Genomic DNA, 19,857 nt, shown 5'->3' on the forward strand with positions numbered 1-19,857 from the left:
ACATTGCCTCAGATTTGGGGCAATTTACTATAGAAAATATTCTTCACAAGCTCAATTTGGAAGGCTATGCTACAGTTTGAATATGTCAGCTGTTTTAAAGTTCACTGTCTGTAAGAAATGTCAGTTTTCTTCCCTCCATTGCATGAACTTGAGAAAACCTCATTACCTGAAACGTGACAAAATATTCAAGACTGACTATGCAAATACTGTGTTGTGTTTTCAGTTCAGTAGTGCCTCAGATGAATTTCAGAGCAAAATCAGTCTTAACAATAAAGATTTTTTTAAAGTCCTTTATTAATCTGAATATAAAAAAGACAGAAGCTGCCTACAATATAGGACAAAGCTCTTGCTTCATGAGGAAACAAAATTTTCTTTACAAAGTGAAAAAATAAATACCCTCTTAGAGTAAGGTTTATATGCTAATGTGTCATAAAAAAGTAGAGTTTTAATATTTTGACAAAATGTCTGTGCAAAGAAACAGATGCATAAACACACATTACTGCTACATTAAGGCAATATGAAAAGTATAGTCAGAGAATTTCTGTAAAGTGACAGTGTACTTTTCTAGCTTTGATTAAGCCAGTATTGCACCCAAATATGGTCTCCAGTTCTCTCTGTACCCTGGAGAAGACACTAGGAAACCAGAGGCCAAAATGCCCAAGTAAGGGGGTGGAAATCAAAAACACTTTATTGGGTAGGTAATTTCCTGCTAAAGATGCTAACTGAAGAAAGCATTCAAAATTAGACAAAACCCTTAAAGATTAATGGTGCATGTTTCATAGTTTAAAATCAGTCTCCAAAAATAAAGCCAACTTGAAGGGCAGTTCCCTGCCGCTTCCAAGACCACCAGCCAGAAGTGGACTGTGGGAAACTCGGGAGTACCCTGCCCACTGAGAGCTGTGAATGAACTGCCATAGCAGTGCTTCCACAGGACACTGGCAACCACAAGACTTTCCTGACTCACCCTCAACACTTGAAGATTAATAATCTTGTCCTCCCTTTCCAAAGCTATTCTCTCAGAATTGTTTTCTATTTAACAGAATTCTGAATTGAAGCGTTATAACTTCAGTTTAAGAACTAATTTTTTAAAAAGAGATCTCTTTAAAGCAATTTACTAAAAGCAGAAGCTATGAGCCTTACTAAACTGGTATGTGAAAAAGCAAGTCTTACTATTAAAATAAACAGTACAACTGAGCTAAAAAGGATTTAGAGCATGTAAAAGAAAAGGCTGCATTGCTTTCACCAGGTACATTTGCATGTCTACACCACATTTCTCCAGGGTTACCAAGCTTTGTGGCAACACTGCCGTGCTACAAACTTATGGATCATTCCTTAAAAACATGAATCAATTACACTTCTACTCTTAGAAGACGTCCCAAACCATTTTGGACATGCTGAACAAAGAATATTTATGTTAAAAAAATGCAGGTTTTTTTTTTTTTGCTTTTGATCATGGATAGGTGCCAGAGTGATTGCCTTCTTCACAATCAATGGTTGCATTTCTTATTAGTGCAGTTTGAAGAGTACACGATGCATTTGAAATGTGTACATAGATCATATCACAGTCAGATTGAGAAGACTGGTGTGGGTTGGCAAGTACACATGCTGGACATGCTCTACACGAGATCTGCAAACGGGACACGACTGGAAAGGAAAAACATCAGGAAATTAATTTACTTTGTATTTTGAAAGTCTCTGCACTTCCTGCAGATTTCACACACACAATAACAGCGCTTTTTCATCATTCCATATTTAAGACAGAGTATGGTGAGAAGCAAGAAGTGTGCAGCTCATTCTTAGCCTCACCACAAATTACATTTAGCACATCATTCAGATAGCATGCTCTCTGAAATTAATTTGCCACAAACAAAATCTTAGTAGTTTTACTAGAACATCAACACAAACATATTAATCCATCACCATCAAATATTAAAAAAAAAAATCAAACCTTCCACACAAATTGGTAACTCACAATTTGATGGCACTGCATTTACCTGTAACTGGGAAGCACAGGACTTGCAGCAAACTGTGTGGCCACAGGGACAAAAGGTTGAATTTATCTCTTCTTCACAACACACCATACAAAGCATGGACTCCTTCAGCTTCCGCAGCTTCTCTTGCAGGGCTTTTGTTTGTTGGCAGCTGAGACCCTCACAGTTGTCACAGTTCATGCTGCTTTCTGAAGACTTAAGAGGGGAACTTGGTGGGGTTTGATCACTTCTTGAAACAAGATCCACAATGCCAGCATTATAAAGAGCTCGCCTTGCATGATCATAAACTTCTTTTGATGTTCTTTTAATATCAAAGACATATTTTTTACCAAGATTAATGTTTTCATTCAGAAATAGAGATGCTAGGTGACCCTTTAAGTCTCGACTATACTGCATCATGACAGCACTGGTGACAGTGTCACACCTATAAAGCAATAGGACAAATACAAACTTGGTTAGTTAATACCAGTAGAATGATCCTAGTCATTTGTTCCCAAAGTTGAAGAAACCACATTGAAATTAAACAGTCTGAGGTAATATTTAAGCTCTTGAATGATCTTTGCATGAAAATTCTCCTTTGAAAAGTGTAAAATGGAAAGTGACAATAACTTTACATCTTCAAAATGTGAAGTGTCTGGTAAAATGGAGTCAGCCTATGGAAGGGACTTAAAAAAATTACACTAACAAACAGCAAACAGTTGCTTAATCCACAGTTCGGCCTGGCAACACCTTTTTGCATGGCATTTCCAAATGCTGCCCTAAAGAATTCCAATTAAGAGTCCTTGGCTCTCAATTTTATCACAGAGTCAAGTAATGTTTTTAACCCAATTTCCACCAAGTACTTTATATACTAGTATTATGTCATTCTGAAGGGAACCAGTGTGAATGGAGTGTAGAAAATTAAGGCATTTGTATTTGCCACTGTGCATTTCAGCTACCCTAACCATGCTTGTCACATATTTCAGTGATCCAGTTGAATCTTCCGAAGCCTATTAGGGCATATCGCTTCTCTAGGCAACACAGGAAGGAAAACACAAACAAAACAGAAAGACTACAGCCTCCCAGGGCCTAAGGTTCAAGATCTAAGCTTATGGCCAAATGCTGTTGCCAAACTAAAATTCTGCTTAAATTAAAATCAAACTGCGAAGGAGAAAATTATAAGCATATTCAAAGGTCAAGAAGTAATTGAAACTCGTATGTGGTAGTTAATTTTAAGAAAACACTGCTAAGTGTGTTTGACAGCTAGTCTTACTGATCAGTGTTGGACATCCCAGTAGGAATGAAAGGGGGTTGAGAAGTTGCCCACCAACAAAAGAATATAACACCCCACCCTCAAAAACAACAGGACAGAGACAGTGGATAGCTGCTGGCATGAAGCAAAATCCTGAGCATGTGAGCAAGGACAGAGGAACTGTAAGAAGGTTTAAATATATGGGATGGGAAGGTACCATGCAGATAACAACTGAAGGAGCCAAATAAAAGATTATGCATTCTGAATGACAGGATCTTCCCCACTGCTCTCATTCTCTTACACAGGAACAAAAAACGTATGTATTGCTTACAAAGTATCAAGGAACATAAAAAGTTGATAATTTGAAATGCTGTTATTCATAGTGGGAAAATTTTGCTTATTTTTATTGTTACTCCCACCACACAAAATGGAAAGTAGCAAAAACCTTTTCAGCTTCTGGACTTGAGACGAAAAGAGGCTGAAAATACAATAGAATTTTGCAGAGTATTTCCACAGTGCAGTCAGACTGCTGGCTGCTTAAGTACTTATATCAAACACTGGAGAAGAGCAGCAGCACATGACTCTAGGGGCAATACTGACCTGTAAAATGCATGTGTCTCTGTAATTGCTCTGTAGAGTCCGCTTGCTGCCCTTGTACTGATCATCTTAAACAAGAGAACCACGCTATTACCAGACTCCTTGGTAACAGTCAGATATACATTCTTTCCAGACTGAGTTGCCATTTGAACAACAGGATAAGCAATCCTAGAAATTAATGTTAAAATATAAAGGTTTCTTAGTTGTTAAGGATTAGGGAATTTTCCACAAACTATTATAATGCATTTTTATCAGAAGTTACAATGATTTCTGATGGTAGTCAGCAATGCTGATTGAAGATGCTGCCTCAAATATATATATATATATATATATAAATCAAAATCATTAAGGTCACTTATTTATTTGGATTACAAGCAGGTACTTGTATCCAAATAGTCACTTTTAGTAATTCCCAGAGCAGTTTTATGTATTTATGTAAAAACTAGAGGCACGTTCCATAATTTTGAAAAATTGATCATGCAAAATGGTTCCAGGAAACACATACCTGTTGATTGGACTGAAGTCATCTTTGCAGATGGATATGCCTTCAGGTCCAACACCAATAAGGAGTTTTTGCCCTTCACTATCTCTTACTGAGTGCCACTCTACCCCATAGTTCTCCAGTGTTGTAACAATCTGTAGAATCTGGTATTCAGCAGATGCTTGACTTAGACCTTCTAGCTCCTTGTGCTTTGTAATAATGCTGTTGATAAAAAGATTAAGGATAGGTGAAATAATTCAAGTATCTGCTGTTGCTGTCAGCAGCTTGTTTTAACATGGGTTTTTAGATGACCTAGTTAAACAGATTAGTAAATGCTCCTGACCTGTTTTATCTGTCTACAGATTTTCAGCAATTGTGAACTGGAAATAGTTGAGAATTACCAAAAGAGAATGTCAAGGAGAAAATACTGTGCATTTGCTTAGAAATGAAAAAGCTACATGTAATCAAAGCTTTCCAAATAACACCACCAACCCAAACATTCCCTGAGCTACCACTAAGTTCATAATTAAAGAAAGCACTACAGAAAAGTATGACACACTGAATGTTTCCTGATATTCAGGAACTGAGCAATGAAGATGTTTCAGAATTCTGTTTACTTTTCAGAGTAAGGGTACTCAGCCAGATAAATTCCTTCATTCACAAGTACAGGTCTAAGACATATTTACATTTTAAATACCATACTCCAGGTACTTAAATATATCTGTATTTCCCCACCTACCAGAGTTTTCATAAGAAAAAAAACCAAAAAAAGACACCTCATAACTGAGCTTAAAAATTTAACTGAAATCAGAACATCAAACATTCAGGTTGGAGATTTTGCTCTCCAAATCTATTACTGTTAAATTACTCATTTACACTGTATCACCAGCAATTAAATGCATAACAAAAGCTTCTGCTGTTGGTCTCCAAAAAGGAAACTAGATCCTTGTGCTTTTTACCTCTCCAAAATGGTAGTGGTGAGCTCTTTTGCACACAACTCTTCATAATTGTACTTGGCAGTGTTCTGGTTATAATCTCCAAACTTCATCTGTGCCAACAATGCACTAAGTTCAATTGCATGCTCTGAAGAACACTGGAGATTACCAGCAAGAAGATCTTCTTTTATATGCAAGAAAAACATATGCCTGCAACACAATCAAACATTTGCTTACACAAATTGTTACATGATATCTGTAATCAAGACATGTAACAAGTAACATCTCAACTATGTTTGATAATCAAGAATTTGCAATGAATGTACCAAGTAGATGAAGTCAGGCACAGGGAAAAAAAGGGCCTCCATCTTAGTCTTTACTCTTAAACATGAAGCTACAACTGAAGGTGGTATCTAAAATCACTACTAAAAAAAAAAGAAAAGAGCGCTTCACCATCATCCTGAGTATCTCAAGAATAAGAACTGCTTTAACTCCTAAGGCCACTTAGTAATTTCAATTTAGTGAGTAAAATATCAATGAAAGATTTCAATTAGTTTCCCATGTTTACATTTTTGTTGCAATTTACAAGTTATTCTTCATTTCACAAGAGCAAATTTGGGAAGAGCCTCTCAAAACATACACTCTCCTGTTTTGCAAGAGGAGAAGCCATACTCTCTCTACACAGTGGAGATGCCCCTGCCACTACAGCCATGGTGTTTTTGCCAGCAACACGATTAAGAGAATAACCTGAAATACCTGGAAAGGCATTGGGGAATGAAATAGAAAAACAGCTACAATGTAAGCATTCATCAGACCAACCTTTGCACTTGAGACCAAGACAGGTTTGACAGCTTGCTGAAATTCAAAAAGCAGCCCTTAATTATCTAATAGGTTACTTGACAGACAAAACATTTTCGCCAACATTAACAGCAGCATGTCATTATCCCCTATGGGTTGGCCTAACTTCTGTAGATCATCCTTGTTTTCCTTCAGGGGACACAATACAAATTTCTTACCATTTAGGGCTCAACATATTTATGGAAGCCAGATGGAGTGTATCACAGAGTTATGTATCACTGAAAAAAAAATCTTTCAGTAAATGAAGCCTAGCACCCACAGGGATGCCTCTTGGCTTCCACAGGAACAGGACATTTACTCTTCTAAAATGAAGTCTAATCTACTTTTAAGAAAAGCTTTACTGAAGCTCTGTATCTAATCTCTGATAACTGAAGCTGAAGATGCTAATAAGTGATTCACTTTCCTTCCAATTGGAATTTTGAATATCTTACATATATTCTGTTTTAGCATTCTAGAACTCCTCTGTACAACAAGGCAAATAGGATTTTTTCAGTATTATGAGCAATTACAGAACTTACAAAAGTTGTGCTCTTTCTTAGCTCTATTGGTAAATGTTGCAACTAAGAAGATACCAGCCAAAAGATGCATCATATCCACAACCTTTTGAATCAGGACAGAACAGAAATGGTATTAAATTATCCTCAAAGCTTTCCTACAGTCCACTTCCTGGAAGAATTCACAGCTCTAACACTTCCCTTTGCAAACCATTTGTTATGCTAGAGCATCATACTAGTTGTGATGCAAGTGCTTAATCACAACACTCTCAAGTATAAACATCAACCTACACTCTTTAGCACTTCTAGAGGGGAGTCTGGTGGAAGCCAATGTCCTCACACTGTGCAGGACACAACCTGAGGTGGCAGGAGGACCAGAACTTCAGACAGAGCTGTCTCCACTGTCAGCAGGTCACTCCTTCTTTAGGCTCTTTTTCTTTGAGACAAAGTCAAACCCCTGCTCCCATGCGTTTCTCCTACCTTGCAGAGTCACAGCTCTTTGGGCTTGGGCCCCAGAAAGGTATATCTGTGGCCTTTTAAAATTATTTTGTTGTACAGACTCTTTTTTGTGCTCAGCACAAATCTAAATAATACAGTATAAATTACAGAAACACTACAGCCAAAATAAATTCCAATAGTAGGCCTTTCCTTAACTCCAATCAACATTTCATAAAATAAAGATTTTCTCATGCACTCTTTATCCTCTGACAATACCAGAACAGGATTTCCAGTAATTTTAAGTACTAATTACAGCATTTCAAAGAAAGATTAGACCTTTTTTTTCTCATTAGCTAAAACACATTTATAACTACCACACCTAAATTATTTTACCTTCAGGGTTTTTTTCATGACAGCACTGACTACACCAGGTAAAGTCAAGAGTTTTTCTCTTGCTGGAAAGACCTTATTGACACCTCAAGGGGAGCTGAAAACCAAAATATTGCTCCTGCAAATGCAGATGAATTATAGAACAGATACAGCAGATGCATGGATTGTCACATTCTATTACTACAAGTAGCATCACATCAGCTAATGTGAAGTAACTTCCCATAACTGGCTCACATCACATAAGGGAAAACATCTCAAATACTCAGCTATTTTGCATTTTTTTGATAAATAGAACAAACAGCACATATAAAGGACAGTATTGCAAAGTAACTATTTATGCAAATTCAGTCCATCTGCACCTAAATAACCTAAATTGCACCCATAACAGGACAGTGAATGACTTCCCACTGACCTGTTAGAGGAGCTACCCTGAACCAAAGTTCAGGTAGCAAATTCTCTGCTTCCTTTTTTTTTTATGTGTGTGTGTTGGTGGGTTTTTGTTTGTTTGGACTCTTTGTGTTTGATGAGAAAAAGGCACCTAGAATTTTAAAGACAGTGAGGGTTATGAACACATCAGAAAAAGTGGTTTTGATTAGCCCATCCAGCTGCAGAGTGCACTCCTTCAAAGTTATATTAATATACATTGTAAAATCATTCCTCTTCAAAGGTCCAAAACATAACACCAGCCAATCTGATAACAAATGCAGACTTATTTTTTTTTTACACTAACCAAAGTCTTTTGGTCCTTAAAGAAAAAGCCCTAAGATTTTATTGCTGAATACAGTCAAGCAAAACTAAAGCATTAGGATCTTTGATACAGTTCCTTATCTAATTCTGCAAATTCTAAAGGACTTGATAGACTGCCTTGCAGAAAACCTGCTCATATAACATATACTATTAGTTACAATAAAGGATTTATGTAACTTTTTGTAAATTAGACTGTGACCTAATCACTTCATACACAATCCTCCACCCTTAATCTCTCTTGGAACCTTTAGATATGATAAAAAAAGTTTTTAAGTCTTCTCACTATAAAGATAGTCAGGTTGTACAGTAAGAGAATACATTTTTTTCAAGGAATTATTTCAGCACTAGTATTTTAGACTTAACGGAATTTTTACCTAGCAAGTTTTAGAACAATGAACTGTTAAAACTAAAACTGGACTGTTTTTACGGCCCCTAAAGGTTGCATTTCCAACATTGCTGGTAAAAAACCTAACACTTGTCCACCATGTAAGAAACTATATGATTTTGTTTCTGCATCATTCACACTTCAGTTGCACTTGATACATTATTATTAAATGCTACAAATTTGAGAAGTGAGTGAAGTCAGACAAAAGGTATGTCTGACTGTTCCTGTCCCAGCCCCAACATTCCCTTCGCACATTCTCCAACTTTTTACTACCCTTGCCAAGGCTTCATTTAGTCTTTAAATCTTCACAACTCTGAAATTTGCCCATTAATTGTTGTGACTCCTAGTCATCTTAACACCTGCCAGACATTTTGAGACATTGATCAACTAGTGGCAAGGACACTTTGAGGACAAACAACTTCCCACTGCACTTGGAGCCCAAGTTCTCTACATGTGATAGTATCAGTATGAAAGACAGTCTTTGTAACCAAAAACAGCCTTTTCTTCTGCTCTGAACCCCACGCTACCTAGATATACCTATGTATTCAATTGTGGAACATTTTCTCTGAGTTTGCTAGCTCAAAACACTCTAGAATAATACTGACTAGAGGACAACACATTGCTTGCCAAAGGTACACTCCATCAGTCACTGCCCAGACAGATTTCTTCCTTTCCAAAAGAACAAAGGGCAGTTTTACAATTAGAACAGGATCACAGATTTTCTTCAAGCATTAGCTACACTGGTGATTTTATATTCATTTTGCATCCTTAGTTTTGGATCCATATTCTGCATATAATTTAAGATTTATGTACATACAAAACACTCAGTAAAATCAAATGTGGTGTGATTAATATATTGCAGTTGGATGCAAACAATTTGATATAAAAACTGTAAAAAGGGGAAATTGCAAGGAGATTTCAGCAGATGGTCCATTTCACAAAAAAGTATAGCTATCTAATCAAAGCCACAGACCCAGATATCAATCACATTAATTGCTTTTTGCCTCCCTCTGAAGCAATTCATACAAGCTGGCAATACTGAACACAACTACCAGAAACAAACATCAAAACTTCACTACAATGGAATTCTAAGAGGGGGTAAATCACCTAGTTAGTGTTGATCCAAATGAACTGGCAGTAACAACTCCACAAAAAAATACTACAAGAAGTAGATGTAGCACAAGATCAATTTTCTTTTGTCACTCATTGAAAATAATTATGTGCATTAGGAATTAAGGCTCTGCACTACCACCAATAGTTTCTACTATTTTTTTTAATCAAGGCAAGAGAAACAGAGCAAATAGGTAGGTAAAAATTTTAAGCTCTAAACTTAGTTGTCAGTGGAAGAAGTGACAAACCCCAATCCTTTACCAAAGAATTGTCTGCATATGACTAATGACCCCTATAAGCACAGCCAAAAGACCTCATTCTCTTGCCAGACTACAGGCAAGAATCTTGGCATACCTCCCAAGGAACTACCTGTTTTCTTTGGGGTATGATTCCTTACCACAGGTTAAGGCTCTTTCCTACTGTAAATTTACTGCCCTGTAGTCTAAAATCAAAATTAAGAGGCATGATTGTTCTCCCTAAAAATATATTGATAAAGACTTCTAAATCTATAGAATATAATTATGTTTTTAAAAGCAGACAAGGCCTCCCTACATTTAAAAAAAAACAATTTTTTTTTGCTTTTTTTATCCTCCTCAGTATCTTTGTTCTTCATTGCTCATAGCAGAGTGGATAAAAGGCTACCAACTGCAATTTAACTCTGACTTAGACAAACAGATCCATTAAACTCACCCCAGTGTCAATCATACAGACTTTCATTGCCTTGTAACAAAGGTCACTGCTGCGCTGGCTACCTAATGTTATAGGATGAAAAAGCAAGAAAACCATCATGTTATCTACTACATGTATCCGACTCCTCAACAGATTTAAGGCCATTGTTAATTTCAACTAGTTTATCAATATAACTGGACAACACAGCAAAAAAGTGTACTTTGTAAATATAATTCAAATACTGGCAAACATCATACAACTTTTTAATAATCTCAAACAGTAATTGCCACTTTCAAGGTTGGCAAAATGCAGCTTTTTTGAATGATTCACAATATTGTGTGGCTCACTAGAATTTGACATATTTTGTGGTATACATGTGAATATTTGATTTTCAGTCTTGCTACACAGGACAAATAATGCTGAATTTAAAACCTAAACCCATCATTCTCCTAGACTGCTACCAGGGACCTTTGGCCTCTTGGGCAGCTTGGCAAACACTCTTCCCAGTAAAAAGTGGGTGAAGTTTCAAGACTCGACGTTCCACACCAGCCTGTGGCTGGTGCCCGGAGCTCTCTGCCATGGGCAGAGGGTGTGATATTCCAAAGCGGAGCTGGCTCCCCGGGCCGAGCCCCAGCCACTCCCGGGCACTGCCCTTTAACCCCCGCACCCGGCACGGCGGGCCCGCCCAGCCCGCACCACTCCCGGGCACCTCCTCCCGGCCCCACACCCGGCAAATGTCTCCTGAAAATTCCAATTTTCCAGGTGTAATCCTTTCTCTAAGCCCTAGCTCCTTACTGCAATTCAACACTTCACATTTGATATGTGAACCACCCACAACTCATTCAGTAAAGAAGTGAAAAGCAGGCTTGCTTTCCCCCCACCCCCAACTGTTGCACGGCCTATCAAAGAAATACAGAAAACAGTGAAAATGAACAAGACACAAGCCAGAGTTATGATCTCAATCTTGGACCATCACATGTGTCTTTAAGCAAAGAGATAATCCTTTTCAAGCCAGTATGATTTTCCATGCTAAAGAAAACTTACAGCTAGCTCTTCAAAGTCCTCTAAAGCAGCACACTGCTCACATCTCAGACTTGTAAATTTCTGACAGCAGCAGATTAAATTAGAATTACATTATTGCACTGAAGCACTTTTATTCCATTGAAAACAATTCTAGACTATGAAATCATGTGGCGCAATTCAGGTATTCAAATAAAAAAAACCTAAAAGCTGAGATCCAAACAAGAATAGAAATTAACTGCTTTTAACCCTGCAAAAAAAGTGCAGTAGAAAGGGTTTCTCCACACAATTCTCAGATTCCCAAAGCACTTAGTGAACATGGTTTGTTGCCATAGTGGTCAGAGGTGCAATTATAACCTGTTCTGTCTTTGTGCTCTGTGCAAAAAGGCTGCCTTGTATAAGAATATTAAAATTGGCTGTAATCTTCCTCTGGACTGATAAAAGGCAACAGAAGCCAAGGTCAACATTCTGTTGCCAGATTGACTTTCACAGCATGTAGAAACCTGAACATCAAATTGCTACAAACATACAACCTGAGTTTTAAACTCAAGTGCAAAGCAAGGGTCTCTAATGAAGCACTGCAACTGGGGCTGGCAAATCTGCCCAAGTATACAGAAAAAAACTGGTAACCCAGCACAACACCTGCTTTTATAATCGTGATGAAACGCATTAAGAACATTTAGAATTACTTATAGCTTCTCAGATTTCAAGAGCAGTTTCAACATGCATCAAATTTATCTGTAAAAACAGGATCAGAAGCTGCAAGCAAAAGACTGGAAGACCTCCCCAGTGTTCTTCACACACTGGACCACAAGGTGTGCCAGAAACACCCCGTACATCAAATATAGACACAACAACTAAATGAAACTAAGGATACCCATTACTTTCTTCATCAAGACCTTGCAGATAAAGATGAAACAATGTGTCAGCTTTAACTGTACAGCTAATACTTGCCATTTTATGATATATCTACTGATTTTTAAGTTTGGTAACAGGTTTACAAGTTTTTAATCTTTTTCTTCATGTTTACACACAAACATGAATTCACAGTTACATGCATACGTAAATCCTCAGGCAGACTTGAGTAGGAAAAAAAGCCACTCTACTAAAACTCAGAGTCAACAATCCAGGAGAACAGACATTAACCACAGCCTCTGGAATTCTAGGCCTGCTACATGTGGACTACTGGGCTTACACAACTAAAAGGCAGTTATAACTTGACATACAACTTGTATTTGGTCTTAATATATCTCTTCTGATGCCTAAGCTCGGGTTAATTTTTAAATTGTTTGTTAAAAATGCTAGTTTCAGAAGTGTCTTAATACATAAAAGAAAGCTTGCCCCACCTACATCCTTTTAAATCATCTTTACAGTGGAGAAATACTTGCTGCTTTGATGTAGGTATATAAACTCTTAAATTTTAGCTACACAAGCTAGTATTTGAGGCCCTTGGGGCATGTTTCACCAGTTCAACCTCTCTGTTAACTTCCACCTCCTGCCAGGTCTTGCACTGACAGTGTTGAAGGCAGGGACACAGACATCTGTAAAAGCCTTGTGAAGTTGAACAAGCATTCATCAGTGATAGCATAAAAATGCCACTTCGAGGTTTCCACAGATTTTCATCCTGATTTGCTTTGTGAACGGAGACACACCTGACATGCTCAGTGTAATCTCTTCTGCCTCATCAGCTATGAAATTGTCTGGCTCCTTTTGTTCGACATAAATCTCATTTGTTATTTGGTTTTATACTTACCAAGAATATTTAAATAAGAGTTTCTTAAAGGAAAAATACTCCACCATATGCCAAACATAACAGAAAATATTTCCTAAATAAAAGTACATCAGAACTGGAATTCAGTTTAAATGCATTTGCCTAACTGAAACTATTTTGCAGGACAACCATGGTCTACCACCACAGCATTCTGAAAACTTCAACTATATTGACGAACTGGAACCCCTGCTCCCCAAAAGCCTGTTCCCTACACATTAGATCAAAAAATAAACTCAAAATATTTTTTTCCATGAAATAAACATCAAATCAGACTGTCAGCCTCTGACCAAGTTCTTTAGACATTCTGTGCAAAAGCACCATGTTGTTGCTTAATTTCAGAATTAAGACCACCATTAAGACTTGTGGTCTTAATTCTGAAAGTACTAAGTTAATAACTCTGAGAGTAACAAGTTCAGGTGAGTAGTGAAAATGGGCTTTGGCATTATCATACAGACACTAGATTTCAAGTGGTCCCATTCATATTAATTGTACTAGCCAAAACTAACAGGAAAAAGTAGTTGGAAGGTCAGCATTAAATACACATATGTATAGCATTCTTTAAAGATAATTCTGTTGCAACTCATGTGGTAATCAAACTTAAGGAGTAAAAGCAAGTGTTCCCTACTAATCTTAGAAAACTATTTCTTCTGCTTTAATAACAGTATGATGATTTAGTTAAGAGGACTTGCCATAGAAGCAGCCAGACAGCTGTTTCTTTTGTAGCCTCTAAGGGCCTGTAGCTATATGAAAGTTACTGTAACATAATACCAGCAAAAAGGAATTCAGCAAGTTTTTTTGCACTGTGGGAGGAATTGTTTCCTGCTTTTCTGTACTAGTGGTTCAGAATGACCTAGAGTAACACCACAGAAGAGAGGTTACTATCGGACACACAAATACTATATAAAAAGTTTGCTACTGGTAGCTTAGTTTCTTCCAGTTCCAGCACTAAGTGCTCCAAAGATTACTCACACTCATTACTTATTGGCAGCTACACGAAGTTTAATGTTGCAAATTTAATGACATTTTTTTCTAAAAAAAAGCAATAATAAACTTCAAAACCACTAGGATTTTAAAACAACATAAAAAAAGTCAAGCAAAGTTACCATATGACAAAAGAAACAAAACCAGTGTGCAATCACTTTTGTAAGTTACAGAAACTGAAAACAAAGTATTAAATTAAATGTGCTTACAACCATATTTACTTACCTTGTCTGTTCTTGTAAGATAAGATGTGGCTCAACAAAAAACTTGACTCTCAATTTCAATCGGTAAGGGGCTAAACCATCCATCTGCTGGGAGATCCTGTTCCTCAAATTCAGCCATAGATTCTCCCCTTTGCTGCCAGTGAACTGCAGTCCAAAATAATCAACTTCTATAATCCCCAACCTTCTGCAAACCTGAAAGAATAAGATTCTTTACAATCCAGCTACAACATGACAATTACAAGTAACATCTAAAGTGGCCTTTCAGACTGCTGACTTAAAACCACACATAAAATCCTGTTGTTAGCACCTTCATAAAAAGACTTAACCACTTGGATTTTAGTTTGCATACAAAACAGCCCAGAAAAAAGCACTAGGCATGAACTAGGAATTTCTCTACTAGCCAAAATACACATGGGCTTCCACGGTCAAATTTCACCCGCAGGACAGGCACTTCAGAGGGTCAGTGGATTTCCACAAGAGGAGAATATCTGCTACTCAGTATCACAGCCATTAGCACTTGCTGGGCAAGGAGGAGTAAACCCACAAGTTTTATTTAGGTGCCACCAGCAGTCTGGACTGTTCCTCTGTCTCCCCCCAGCATCCCTACAGCAGCCACCGCAGACACAGCGAGGCGGTGGTGACGGAAAGGCGAGAACACACCTGGAGGGCAGCTCCAGCCCGGATGCAGAGGTTTGAGTGCAGTGGGTGCTACATCCCCCGCCTCTGGCCCCGCTCCTGCCCCCTCCCCGGGGACACTTCCAGCGGGATTCCGTGGCGAGGCCCACGGGAGCGGGGCCGGAGAGCCCCGTGGCGTGGGATGCAGCACCTTCTGCATTCAACATGGAGAAAGGGTTGGGGGAAAAAAAGAAGAAGACGGAAAATAAAAATAAGAAACGAAAAGCACAAGGGAAGCGGGGACGCTGCGGCGCTCCCCGCCCCCACCGCCGCGGCCGCCCCCGCTCGGCCCAGCCCCGCGCCACCGCCGCCCCTCGCCAGGCGCCCGGGCCCCGCCGCGGGCAGGGGCGGCGGGCGGGCAGGGCAGCGGCCACGGGCACCAGCGCTCCGTGCCGCCCGCGGTCACCGCCGCGCTCGCCGCAGCCCCCGCCCCGAGCGCCGGCGCGAAGAACCCCTCACCTGATTGAGGCAGTCCTCGCCGTTGGCTTTCGCCTCTACCTCCACCTCCATCACCACCGCGTCCGGCCTGGTCACATAGCACAGCATGGTTGGGGACAGCCGCTTCTGCTGCTGCCGCCGCGGACACCCGGAGCGGCCGCCGCCGCTGTCGCCACGGGCTGAGCCCCGCACGCGTCGCTCGCCGCCCACGCCCGGACCCCGACAGCGCCTGTCCCGCGCCCCTCGCCGCCTGCGTGCCGCCAGCGCCGCTCCCTCCTTATGTACCCTCCGCCGCCCCGCCCCGCCCGGGTCCGCACCTGCGGACCAATCAGAAGCCGCCTCTCATGGCTGCGAGCCGCCGCCGCCGCCAATCAGCGCCGCCATGGCCGCGCGGGCGTGTGTGGTGCTGGCTCTGTGGCGCCCCCCGCCGTGCCCGCGGGCGGGGCTCGCTCAGCCTCCCTCAGCCTCCCTCAGCCTCCCTCAGCCTCCCCCAGCCTGCCTCAGCCGCCCTCAGCCTCCCTTAGCCTCCCCCAGCCTGCCTCAGCCGCCCTCAGCCTGCCTCAGTCTGCCTCAGTCTGCTTCAGCCTCCCTCAGCCACCCTCAGCCTCCCCCAGCCTGCCTCAGCCACCCTCAGCCGCCCTCAGCCTCCCTCAGCCACCCTCAGCCTCCCTCAGCCACCCTCAGCCTCCCTCAGCCTCCCTCAGCCTGCCTCAGTCTGCCTCAGGCTCCCTCAACCACACTCAACCACCCCCAGCCTCCCTCAGGTTCCCCCAGCCTCCCTCAGGCTCCCTCAGCCGCCGCTGCCCGGAGCTGGCCACCCTGGCGCTGTGTCCGCTTAAAGCGAAGCAAGGTGTGCTCTTCCACGTGTAGGTGGAGGGCAAGCCTGCTGGGGAGGGACAATCTGTGATACATGTGAGAGAGGGCAGCCATGGGCTGTGTGACATCCAAATGTTGCCTTCACAGAATCACGGATTTAGTTAGGTTGGAAAAGACCTTTGAGATTGTCAAATCCAATCTGTGATGCATCACCACCATGTCAACCAGACCATGACACTGAGTGCCATGTCGAGTCTTTCCTTAAACACCTGCGGGGACGGTGTCTCCGCCACCTCTCTGGGCAACCCATTCCAATGTCTAATCACCTTTTCTGTGAAGAAATTATTTCTAATTTCCAAACTAAACTTCCCCTGGTGCAGCTTGAGACTGTCCTCTTGTCCTGTTGCAGGTTGCCAGCAGAAGAGGCTGCTCTCCACCTAGCTGTGCCCTCCTTTCAGGACACTGTAGAAAGTTATAAGGTCCTCTGAGCCCTGGCTCATATCTCAGCTTTCAAACACTCATTTTTGTTAAATGGAAGATAAAATCCAAATTGATGTTCTCATCCCCATACTCTCTTTGGCCTCCTCAACTCTGTATTATGCAGAAAGCAAAACCCTGGAAAACATGGAAATTTGAAGAACGATGGGTCAAGCCCTGTCACAACCTCCATGCATCACCATGCCAAGGGATGGTGGAGATTTTACACTCACTGAGCTCTGTAGATATGAATCTCGTAGGAGATTCCTAAGCAGGGGAAGAACACTAGCACCAGGCGAGCCCTTGGAAGTATGTGTTTGTCAAGCATACCCAAGGTGCATACAGTAGTTTATGGCTGCTTTAACAATGTAAATTGAAACAACAGGGAGGACTAAGTACAAAATGCACGCTGTGTGTGTTGCCCAAGAGAAGTGTAGATCAAAGACGTACTGAGCAGTGCAGTGGTGAGGAACAAGTAGGCTGTCACCAGGCAGAAGATTGTAAGATATTTCATCTTTTTCTCTCAGACAGTGCCTAAAGGGTTGCAGCGGGCACTTGTCACACGAGCTGTCTCCTATGTGCAAACACAGTAGCTGAACAAGTAGCTATGAGAGGAAATGGGAATCTAAAAACAGAGTGAAGAATAATAGGAAGAAGAACAAACCACAGCACTAATGCAAGGTCACCACAGGGCTGAATATTAGCTTGTTCACATGTGTATGGGTCACTTGCTTCTGTTCCACAATTTCTGCTATGCTTGTCAGGGTTGTTAGTATTTTCAGTTTTTAATAAAAAAGCGCTCAGAGCAGATGCTTATTCTGCTGGGAACTCTTGCACACACGGTATATGGAGCTTGATCCATTTTGTTCATGTGAACTCTAGAAGACCTCTCAGTTGTGAACAAGGCAGAACAGTAGGAGACAAATAAGAGTCAGGACATGAGATGTCAAACCTGAGTGGTGCTACATTTCACCTGCACACTTCCTAGCTCAGATTTTCATGCTCAGATCTAGAGTGTTTAAAGGACCAGACTCATAAAGTGGAGGGCTTAAAAAGGGAAGTAATAGGAAAGAAAGATGAACAAAATTGCAAAACTAATTGCATCTCAACTCTGTGGTTTTCTGGTTGAAAAAACCCAAACTCTTTGGGAGAAGATTAATTATAAGGGGTTTAGCTACTCACAAAAAATTACAAAATATTTTAGTATGGACAAAAAGCTTGTAGTACCCACTTCTTGTTTAGTTTTTGTTGGAGTGGATGCAGAAAGTTAGATTTTAGTTCTATTTTAGTTTTACTTCTATATATTGTGGAGTTGTGGTATATTGTGTGATTTTGATATTTCTGTCATAATCAAAAAAAGTCCTAGATGTGTTATGAAGAAGAAACACCAAAACTGCTACGATGACTCATGCCATTAATGTTCTGATATCCCCTCCCTGACAGTAGTTCATATCAGATGTTACAGAGGAAGGTGAAAGAAATGTTTATATAATTGTGAGATAAAAATGGGCTTGTATATTTTCTCTAACACTAAGCAGTTAAAGCTGGCCTATACCTGATAGTTTAGCCTTTACTTTTTTATCAATTTTTCTTGTGTAGCAGAAATCAGTTCACTTTATGTTGGACATTGCCCAGACAAAGAGAAACTTACAGTTTCTCTATGTATTAATATCCATCATGTGTTTTCTTTTTATCTGACTTAATGTAAATGCAGGTGTTCTTATTATGTCAGTAAAAGTGTTATCCTGCTTTGAAATCTGCTAAACTGTAAACCACAAAAATAGCTTGTGGCACTAAATTGCGTAGATTGGTTAAGCCCTGTGTAAAACAAGCATTTTTTTTTTGAGGGTGTGATCTGGACACCGCTGTCACAGAAATACATTTCATTTTGCAGACTCTGTGTGATATTTTATTCATGCTGTACAGGAGAGAGTAAAGGACCGAGCCCTTTTGCACACAGGAGACGGCTCGTGTGACAAGTGCCTGCTGCAACCCTTTGGGCACTGTCTGAGAGAAAAAGCCGAAATATCTTACAGTCTTCTGCCTGGTGTCTTTGATGAATTATCAACACTCAGTGAGCTACACTGTCAAACTGCTCATAGCATGGATGTTCACCTTCTGTGTATCATAAAAGAGCAATGTTTATCAACATGTCAACTCAGTGCTGTATTTCACAAAATGATGTTTGCTGTATGACATAAATCTCTATAGTGGGTCAGCTATGGTGTCAGTTTGAGCATAAGTTCATACATTTATATACGTTTATATATTTACATTTCCTTGCCTAACACTGATTGATCATTTTCCCCAAATGTAATCTATCTATAAGGTTAATTGTCACATCCTGCTTCAAATAATTATAATATCTCCTTGTCTTTGACACTTGAATGGAAGGAAATTCTGTGAAAAATCTAATTGCTAGAAGAAGGGAAATAATTTCTAGACTTTTGAATTTAGTTCCCATCATGTCAACCATGAAACCATAGTTTACAAAGAACACGCATGCCTCTTGTACAGATTTTTATTCTCAAGGCTTCCCAGGTGGTTTCCTCCAACCTATTGTCATGATACTCCATCTTGTGAGGAATTCAGTAGTTTAGCTGTGGTCTCTTTGCCCAGATGTTTTTGCAAGATCTTAGAAAAGATCCTCAGTTGTTGCTTGTTGTCCATGTTATTGACTCTGATCAAATTCAGGATTTTTTACTGCCACATAAAGCCAGGGTAAAAGGTTCAAAATGCCCAGTTGCTGCCAGTGCTCAGGATGAAGCTTCATCAAGTATTTAGAAGTTCCAATCACTTATCTTTGCTGTTCATTTCTGGCAGTCACATTAAAGGCATGAATTAAATGCTGCTTTACCTCAGCTCTTGGTGCCAAAGGTGTGTCTTTACATGATCTGTATGGCCAGCAGTGCATATATGTGTATTTTGTGCTGTATGCATGTGGTGTCTGTGTATCAGCTGGGAATACTGAAGCTGAATAATGTTCAGCCTCATTACAGGTTGGAGCTGGAGATGTGGAGTGGCAGCAGTCTGAAATAGGTATTTTCCACTAACACAAATCCTTAGAGAAAAGAACTGGAAAGCACATCATGCCATTGCTATTTTAGTCCTGCTTTCCTCTTTTTCCTC

At 40.3% G+C, this 19,857-nt stretch overlaps 1 protein-coding gene across 1 annotated transcript; it reads right to left on the reverse strand.

Annotated features, from left to right (window-relative positions):
- Window positions 1-343: 343 nt before the first annotated feature.
- MYLIP (myosin regulatory light chain interacting protein) lies at window positions 344-15,689 on the reverse strand. The gene is made up of 7 exons (XM_021553216.3): window positions 15,457-15,689; window positions 14,324-14,514; window positions 5,260-5,445; window positions 4,325-4,522; window positions 3,823-3,987; window positions 1,995-2,415; window positions 344-1,644 (listed from the first exon to the last, which is right to left on the reverse strand). The coding sequence occupies exons 1-7, from the start codon at window positions 15,541-15,543 to the stop codon at window positions 1,555-1,557; spliced, it is 1,338 nt and encodes a 445-aa protein (XP_021408891.1). The 5' UTR covers window positions 15,544-15,689; the 3' UTR covers window positions 344-1,554.
- Between the last annotated feature and the right edge of the window lie 4,168 nt (window positions 15,690-19,857).

The sequence above is a fragment of the Lonchura striata genome, chromosome 2 (assembly GCF_050655825.1).
Source record: "Lonchura striata isolate lonStrDom1 chromosome 2, ASM5065582v1, whole genome shotgun sequence".
In the NCBI taxonomy this organism is placed as follows: domain Eukaryota; kingdom Metazoa; phylum Chordata; class Aves; order Passeriformes; family Estrildidae; genus Lonchura; species Lonchura striata.

Bases quoted from the DNA above. Each gene is read 5' to 3' on its own strand.
- MYLIP (XM_021553216.3), bottom strand. From the start codon at position 15,543: ATGCTGTGCTATGTGACCAGGCCGGACGCGGTGGTGATGGAGGTGGAG. The intron at 14,515-15,456 runs GTGAGGGGTTCT...TTATTCTTTCAG, and splicing joins GCGAGGACTGCCTCAATCAG to GTTTGCAGAAGGTTGGGGAT. The intron at 3,988-4,324 runs GTATGTGTTTCC...ATTAATTTCTAG, and splicing joins GACTTCAGTCCAATCAACAG to GATTGCTTATCCTGTTGTTC.